This window comes from Fukomys damarensis, unplaced genomic scaffold (assembly GCF_012274545.1).
Source record: "Fukomys damarensis isolate Sample0158 unplaced genomic scaffold, DMR_v1.0_HiC HiC_scaffold_15, whole genome shotgun sequence".
Classification (NCBI taxonomy): domain Eukaryota; kingdom Metazoa; phylum Chordata; class Mammalia; order Rodentia; family Bathyergidae; genus Fukomys; species Fukomys damarensis.
In genome coordinates, this window is record NW_022900927.1 from 24014484 (window position 1) to 24021727 (window position 7244).

Below are 7244 nucleotides of genomic sequence, written 5' to 3' on the forward strand. Positions count from 1 at the left end.
CCCGTGATTCCCCCTGCATGGCCGGCCCGGGTGGGGGGCACGGGGGGGCCCGGACGCCATGGGGGGGGGGCACAAGGGGGGTCGTTGTGCCTGTCCCCGTGTGATTCGAAAAGTGCTGGCAAAATGTGGCTGCTGCTTCGCCCGGGGGGGACGTGGTGAGTGCGAGGTCGCAGGGGGCCCAGTGTTGAGTTGGGGACGGGTTTGGGGTTCAGGGCATCTGTTTTCCCTGGCCCTGAGGAATTTATAGAGTTGGAGCGTATGTTTTCCAGGAAAGTGAGTTAATAGACGAACTCGAAGGTCCCTTTTGCCTCCAGATTTCCGTTAGTTCCAAGTTAAAGAATTCGGGGAAGGGGCAAAAACTGCTATTTCTTTTTATAGTCAACTGGATTTGAAGGGAAAAAACACCCACAATCCCCTTGGGCCTCGAACCTTCAAATCATTCTGTAGCTCCCTTCAAATCATTTTGCTGAGAATCTTCTTCTGAAGAAGGACAGAGGGACTGAGGAATGAGGAGCTTCTACGAGGGGCTTTGTAAAAATTAAGTCACAGCTGCTTTCAGCAGCTGGCCAGAGATAACCCTGATGCACTCTATTCAGTGGCCCCCTCTGTTGGGCGTATGCATGTGTTGGGGAGGTGGGCTGCAGAAGTCTTTGCTTTTTATAATGATAAGTGCAATTGGAGGGGGGATCTGGGTGTGGCAGATGGACTCCAATCTTTTTCTCCCAACCCTCTCTCTGAGAATGGTCTGTACCCACTGGAAGGGGGAGGGTTATAGGAGAGCAGATGGTTACCCTCAGCTTCTAGTGTCTGCCCAGATGGCCACCCCCGCCCCCAGATCTGTTCTGTGCTCAGGATATGGGAAACCTTCACAAGTAACTGGGGGTTCCAGGCTTGGGGAGCCAGGTGTTTACTGTCCTTCCTCTTCAAGAAGCCCTGGTAAAATTTTTTATCCTAGCCAACTAAAATGAGGGAGCTAAGAGAGCGAGTTTCTCTGGGAGGGAGGAGCTGAATGTAATGAAGAGGAGAGTAGTTCCCTGGAGACCCTGAGTCTGGAACTAGACAATATCTATCACCTCCTTTCTTTTTTCCCCTATTAGAATCCTATTCCATCACTGGCAGTGAGGGGAGTATATCAGCTTCTGCTGCTTCCGGTCTGGCTGCCCCTTCTGGCCCCAGCTCTGGCCTCAGCTCTGGCCCCTGTTCCCCAGCCCCTCTAGGGCCAGTCAGTGGCCTGAGGAGATGGTTGGATCATTCCAAACATTGTCTTAGTGTGGAAACTGAGGCAGATAGTGGCCAAGCGGGACCATATGAGGTGAGCAGGGAGTACCACAGAAGCATGAATGACAGTGGGACAGAGGGAGAGTTGGGCCATTGGTCTGACAAGTGACACTTGACCTCTGGCTCCAGAACTGGATGCTTGAGCCAGTGCTAGCCACAGGAGAAGAGCTGCCAGAACTGACCTTGCTGACCACATTGTTGGAGGGCCCTGGGGATAAGATACAGGTATGAAAAAATGGGTCCGGGAGGGCTCACTTCACCCAGCAGATGTGCATTTGCTTACTCAAGGATGTTTTTTCCTTTCAGCCACTTGAAGAGGAGACTTTGTCCCAAGCCCCCGAGAGTAAGGAGGAACAGAAGAAGGCTCTGGAAAGGAGTATGTAAGTGTCCACAGCCTGAACCCTACCCCCACCTCTATCCATGAAGAACTCACATTTTAGATGAAATGTCTTCTGAGGCAGTAGTGACGAAGGGCTTCTAGTCCAGGAGGGAGGAACTAGCTAAACCAAGAATATACCCAGATGGAAGTGGGGACAACCTCTTGGTTCCTTCCTAGGTATGTCCTGAGTGAACTGGTAGAAACAGAGAAAATGTATGTGGACGACTTGGGACAGATTGTGGAGGTAGTGCCACCTTTTACCCCTTCACTCCTTTTACCCCCTAGCCCACTGGCCCTTTCTCTCTGCCTGGGGGTATTTTTAAGGGACTCCTTTTCCACCCTCTCAGGCTCCTACTTCTATACTTCTTGGTAGGGGATTCCCACCAGGGCTGGGGCCATATGCTTGTTTTCTTACCCCAACTTTCCCACAGGGTTACATGGCCACCATGGCTGCTCAGGGGGTTCCTGAGAGTCTTCAAGGCCGTGACAGGATTGTGTTTGGGAACATCCAGCAAATCTACGAGTGGCACCGCGAGTAAGTTTTGGAGCCTGAGAGTTAGATTCTGACAGGGGATTCCATCTAGCCATCTCTGTACTTCAACCATCAGCCCACTGGTACTCAAGGAGTGTTTGGAGAAATTCTGCAGGGAACACAGCCAGGGTACCTAGCTAGAATCAAGAATGTTTAAGGTAGCCGGGCGTGGTGGCGCATGCCTGTAATCCCAGCACTCGGGAGGCTGAGGCAGGAGGATTGCTGTTAGTTCGAGACCACCCTAGGCTACATAGTGAGTTCCACGTCAGTCTCAACTACACAGTGAGACCCTGTCTCAAAAAACAAAAAACAAAACAAAAGAATGTTTAAGGATATACAGATTCTGTAATGTATTTGACCTGCCTTTTTCTGCCAACCCTTCCAGCTATTTCCTGCAGGAGTTACAACTGTGTTTGAAGGATCCTGATTGGCTGGCTCAGCTCTTCATCAAACATGTAAGATTTAAGAGAGTGGAGCCTAGGGAAGGAGCAGCTTGGGTTTGAGGCCAGGCTTTTTGGAGATATGCCCTCTCTCCTCACCCACCCTGCTCTTTTCAATGTTACTCTTGTTAGGAACGAAGGCTTCATATGTACGTGGTATACTGTCAGAATAAGCCCAAGTCAGAGCATGTTGTATCAGAGTTTGGGGACAGCTACTTTGAGGTCAGTGGCTGAGATGCCTTGGGGAAAAGAGAACAGAATTAGCATGAGACAACTTTCCAGGCCTCGTAACCACCCTGTCCCTGTCCCCAGGAGCTCAGGCAGCAGCTGGGGCACCGCCTGCAGCTCAGTGACCTCCTCATCAAACCTGTGCAGCGGATCATGAAATACCAGCTGCTGCTCAAGGTCAGGATCACTTTCTCCCTTGGGGGCACAGTTGGCTGGGAAAGGAATACATCTCCCCAGGGTTAAGGCTTCCCAGAGTTCCTTACCTGTGTCCTCAAGGAAGGATGTGAGGGCTTTTAAGGAAGTCCTTCAGAACTCTAGAGCAGTTCTTTTCTCTCTCTCTCTTAGGATTTTCTCAAGTACTACAGTAGAGCTGGGATGGAAACCGAGGAGCTGGAGGTACAGACCCCCAATCCTCCTGGACACACCATATAGTCTTAGTCTCATGGGTTGCCCCAGCCCCCAGGGTGGTTTAGAGCTGTCTTGTTTCCAGGGGGAGGCTTGTTGGAGTGGACACATGTGAAGAGACAGCTGGGTGAAGAGGCATCTTTACCCAACAATGCTTCTCTCTCTCCTATATCCCAGCAAGCTGTGGAGGTCATGTGCTTCGTGCCCAAGCGCTGCAATGATATGATGACCCTGGGGAGACTGCGGGGATTTGAGGTAGGAAGATGGGGTGGGAAATCAGCAGCTCAGTGCTCTCACACCCAGTCTTATTCTGGAGGTCCTTATGGGGAATTGTCTTCTGTGGTTGATCCCATGGTTGGTAGTGATGGTGTCAGGGAAGAAAAGAGGAAACATTTGCCCTTTCCCTCTTATATTTCCTCAAAGGCTGTATTTGTTAATTTCAGGGCAAACTGACTGCTCAAGGGAAGCTGTTAGGCCAGGACACTTTCTGGGTCTCAGAACCTGAGGCTGGAGGCCTGCTCTCTTCCCGGGGCCGAGAGAGACGTGTCTTCCTCTTTGAGCAAATCGTCATCTTCAGCGAGGCTCTGGGAGGAGGAGCACGAGGTGGCACACAGCCTGGATATGTGTACAAGAGCAGCATCAAGGTGGGGAGGGACCATGACTGGGATGGGAAGAGCCCTCCGAGAGGATGTTTGGCTGTTGGATTTGTTGTAGGGGCCTGAATCTGGGATTATTGCCCATCTGCCAATTCAGGTAAGCTGCCTGGGACTGGAGGGGAACCTCCAAGGTGATCCTTGCCGCTTTGCCCTGACCTCTAGAGGGCCAGAAGGTGGGATCCAGCGCTATGTCCTTCAGGCTTCAGATCCTGCAGTCAGTCAAGCCTGGATCAAGCAAGTGGCCCAGATCCTGGAAAGCCAGCGGGACTTTCTCAATGGTAAGGCCCCCACCTTCCCTCCTCCACTTGTACCCTCAGCCCTTCACATCCTGAATCACATTCACTTCCCAATCTCCAGTTCTGCCCTCTGACCTAGGTTCTCTCTACCACGACTTTTTCACAGTTAACTCTAGATTTGGTAACTCACATTCCTGTAAAGCCCCAAGCACTTTACATTGGCACATATTCCTCCTGTGGGAGGGCAGGATGGAAGGATGTCACAAGTAGAGCCCTTGGGAAAGGGACCTGTCTCTACTGTAACCTTCCTTCTGTTCTTCTCTTTGCTCCAGCTTTGCAGTCACCCATTGAGTATCAGAGACGAGAGAGCCAGACCAACAGCCTGGGACGGCCAGGAGGGCTTGGGGTAGGGAGCCCTGGGAGAATTCGGCCTGGAGACCCAGCCCAGGTCAGCACTCATATACCCATCAACGGCTCTCTCCCCTCCCTGCTGCTGTTGCCCAAAGGGGAGGTAGTCAGAGTCCCCCTGCCTCTGGACACTCAGGTATGAGGACTGTAGATCCCTGGTTATAGGGACAGGATAGGGAAGACCCTCTTTTGTTCCCAGATCCCCAAGTCCTCCTCGCCCTTACCGTCCTTTCTTTTACTACCTTCCTTTTGTGTGCCTCTTCCTACTTCCAATCCCTTATTTTCCTCCCCTCTATTTCAATTCTGGGGCAAGTGGAGGGGGTTTAACTAGAGGCTGAAATTGAGAAGGGAGAGGTGAGGGTAGATCTTTGGCCTTTGCTGATCTTCTGACTTGAATCTTTCTTCAGGTCCTTAGTGTCACCCTGCCGGCTCCTCATGACTCTCCTCCAGTCCCTACAGCTCTGAACACCCCTCCAGGCCAGGCCAAACTCGCAAAGCTGGATGAAGATGAGCTGTAACTGGTGCAGGGCATGGGGATAGTGCTGACTCAGTCACCTGTTCCCAAAGGGACTTCAAGGCAATTCTGGCACCACTCCAGAATTCCTCCCTCTTAGTAAGGCTGGAAGGTGAGCGAGGCTAGGAAGATAATCAATTTGGAGGACAGTACCTAGGCCCAAAAATACTTCTTTCTGCCCAAGAAACACAGGATCCTTCAGCTCCACCCCTATGCATGCATCACCATCCCCTCAAAAGGGGATTATGTGAGTGGTTGGGAGGGAGGGCTTGGGCAAGGGTTTGGGTTTTGATTTTGTTTTTCTTGTTTTCTGAGAATAAAAGTTTTGTTATATCAGAGAGGCTGCTGTCTTGACAGAGGGAAGGAGAGGCTGCAGTCGGGGGAGAGGCTAGCTGGCCCCAGTCATTTGAAGAGGGGCTTGGTGAAAGGACTAGGCATAAGGTATAAAAGATGTTGCTATCTTTGCCCCTCACGTGCAGTTACAGCAGCTCTCAGTCCAGACCTGGGGCCTCGGGCCATCAGAGTCCTTAATGTGTTCTACCCTTTATCTGGCTCTCCTTCCCTGTAATTCATGTACTGGTCCAGACTCCACCAGAAAGCTCAATGTGATATGACTTCCCACTATTCCCAACTCCCAGACCCTTAAGTACAAAGTACCCAGTGTACCTGTCCTCCTGTAGCCTCTGTGTTCAGCTGGGGAACAGGAAGATGGATAGGAGTCTGGGGGCCATGGTGCCTTCCTGACTCTGCTTTTTCCATGCCATCTGAGAGGTGGTAAAACATGTCCACATTTAGCAGGCAGGGATTTGTCTTCAAACCCGTATCTAACAATGGAGAGTCCGAAGGGGTCTTCCCCGTCCCAACTTCTGGCTCAGCTCCTGGAACAGAGAGAGCCAAACATGCAAAGATACAGATGCCCAGTTCTGGGTCCTTGTGTATCCACATGTCCACTGTGTCCATTTGTCCCTCGGGCTTAGTCACGTGTCCTGGGGCTTCCTCAGCAGACAATAGGCTATTGGGGTGGGAGAGTAAGGAGATGTTGGAGTCTCCCAGAGGGCCCCAGGTCCCTCTAGCCGACAATGAAGGGAGGGATCTCTAACAGGGGGACAGGAAGTAAGCCCCAGATAAGATTTCTGGGGAACAATAGAAGGAATTGAAGAGGGGAGGCCCCACCCTCTATGCACCCCACCCCTGGGGTTTTAGGGTCAGGGTCTGGGGGGCCAAAGGAAGATAAGGAGTGGTACCAGAGGTTCTTGTGAACGGAGGAGGGGACAGCAGCTATTAGCCAGATTCCAGAGTTCAGAGCCCTTATATTTCTTAAATGACCACACTAGGTGGGGAGACCCCTTTGTATTTAGTTTAAACATGCTTGTATTTTGAGTGCCTACTTTGAATGTAATAACTGCTGTTTCAGGATGTTTGCCTAAGAAATATAATAATAATGTCATTATTTTCCCTAAACTAGGCCCAGCTATTCCTTGCAGAAGTGTGGGTGGTGGTTCTATCATCCTTTTGTCCAATATATGTGGTTGCTTCCCATCTCAGTTGTTCATGAAACTGTTGAAGCTCATAAAGCTCCTTACACGTTCTGGGGCAAATTGTACCAAATAAGGATTTGAATCAGAGGTGGGGATCCCAACTGTCACTGCACTTTCTTGCTCAGGCAGCTGCAAAAATGCAGTGGCTAAGAGGACCAATGACCTCAAGAGAAATCAGCCTATTTCTCTTCAAAATGCAGATGGGAAGGGAAGAGGTAGAGGATCAAAAAGACTTAAGACTAGTAAACAGTGGGTTTTGGGGTTTGCCAGGCTCCAGGGCTACTGCCAGATCCCGTCAAAGATGACTGAGGAAATGCCTAATACAGGGACTCTCCCCTCCCAACAGTGTGGACTAGGTCCCCAGGAGAGGGCGCCCTCCAGGTCTGGATTGGCTCCTGCTCCTGGGAGGCGGGACTCGGGGGATAGAGAGCCGCGGAGTATTTAAGACTGGAGAGTCAGAGGGGGCCAAGGGCAAAATGAGTGGGTTTCTGGGCACCAGCACCTGCTCAGGCCCTGGAGAAGCCTCTGACTTTAAGTCTCCCCTGTGCACCAGGCTCAGGGAACCTCTCACTGAAGCTCGGTTCCAGCAAATTTTCGGGGGCGCAGAGCAGGAGCCGGAGCCACCCGCGG

The 7244-nt window shown here is 51.4% G+C and overlaps 2 protein-coding genes across 10 annotated transcripts in view; both read left to right on the plus strand.

The window, feature by feature from the left end:
• The window catches only part of Arhgef25 (Rho guanine nucleotide exchange factor 25), a 7043-nt gene extending 1660 nt beyond the window's left edge, over positions 1–5383 (plus strand). For 2 of the 8 annotated variants that reach the window (XM_033763745.1, XM_010644577.2), the window contains exons 3-16: positions 1098–1312; positions 1408–1503; positions 1585–1658; positions 1835–1901; positions 2089–2192; positions 2575–2644; positions 2762–2851; positions 2942–3034; positions 3203–3253; positions 3440–3517; positions 3706–3906; positions 4016–4196; positions 4487–4698; positions 4970–5382. In XM_033763745.1, coding sequence (XP_033619636.1) covers positions 1098–1312; positions 1408–1503; positions 1585–1658; positions 1835–1901; positions 2089–2192; positions 2575–2644; positions 2762–2851; positions 2942–3034; positions 3203–3253; positions 3440–3517; positions 3706–3906; positions 4016–4196; positions 4487–4698; positions 4970–5080 — 1643 coding nt within the window. In that variant the 3' untranslated portion in view covers positions 5081–5382. Of the gene's footprint in view, positions 1–20; positions 156–1097; positions 1313–1407; positions 1504–1584; positions 1659–1834; positions 1902–2088; positions 2193–2574; positions 2645–2761; positions 2852–2941; positions 3035–3202; positions 3254–3439; positions 3518–3705; positions 3907–4015; positions 4197–4486; positions 4699–4969 lie in introns of those variants that run through there. The other 6 variants (XM_010644581.2, XM_010644580.3, XM_010644576.3 and 3 more) reach the window with 6 other exon arrangements.
• Positions 5384–5527: 144 nt separating this feature from the next.
• The window catches only part of Slc26a10 (solute carrier family 26 member 10), a 9058-nt gene continuing 7341 nt past the window's right edge, over positions 5528–7244 (plus strand). For both annotated transcript variants that reach the window (XM_033763741.1, XM_033763742.1), the window contains exon 1: positions 5528–7244. This exon is cut by the window's right edge and continues 189 nt beyond it. In XM_033763741.1, coding sequence (XP_033619632.1) covers positions 7091–7244 — 154 coding nt within the window. In that variant the 5' untranslated portion in view covers positions 5528–7090.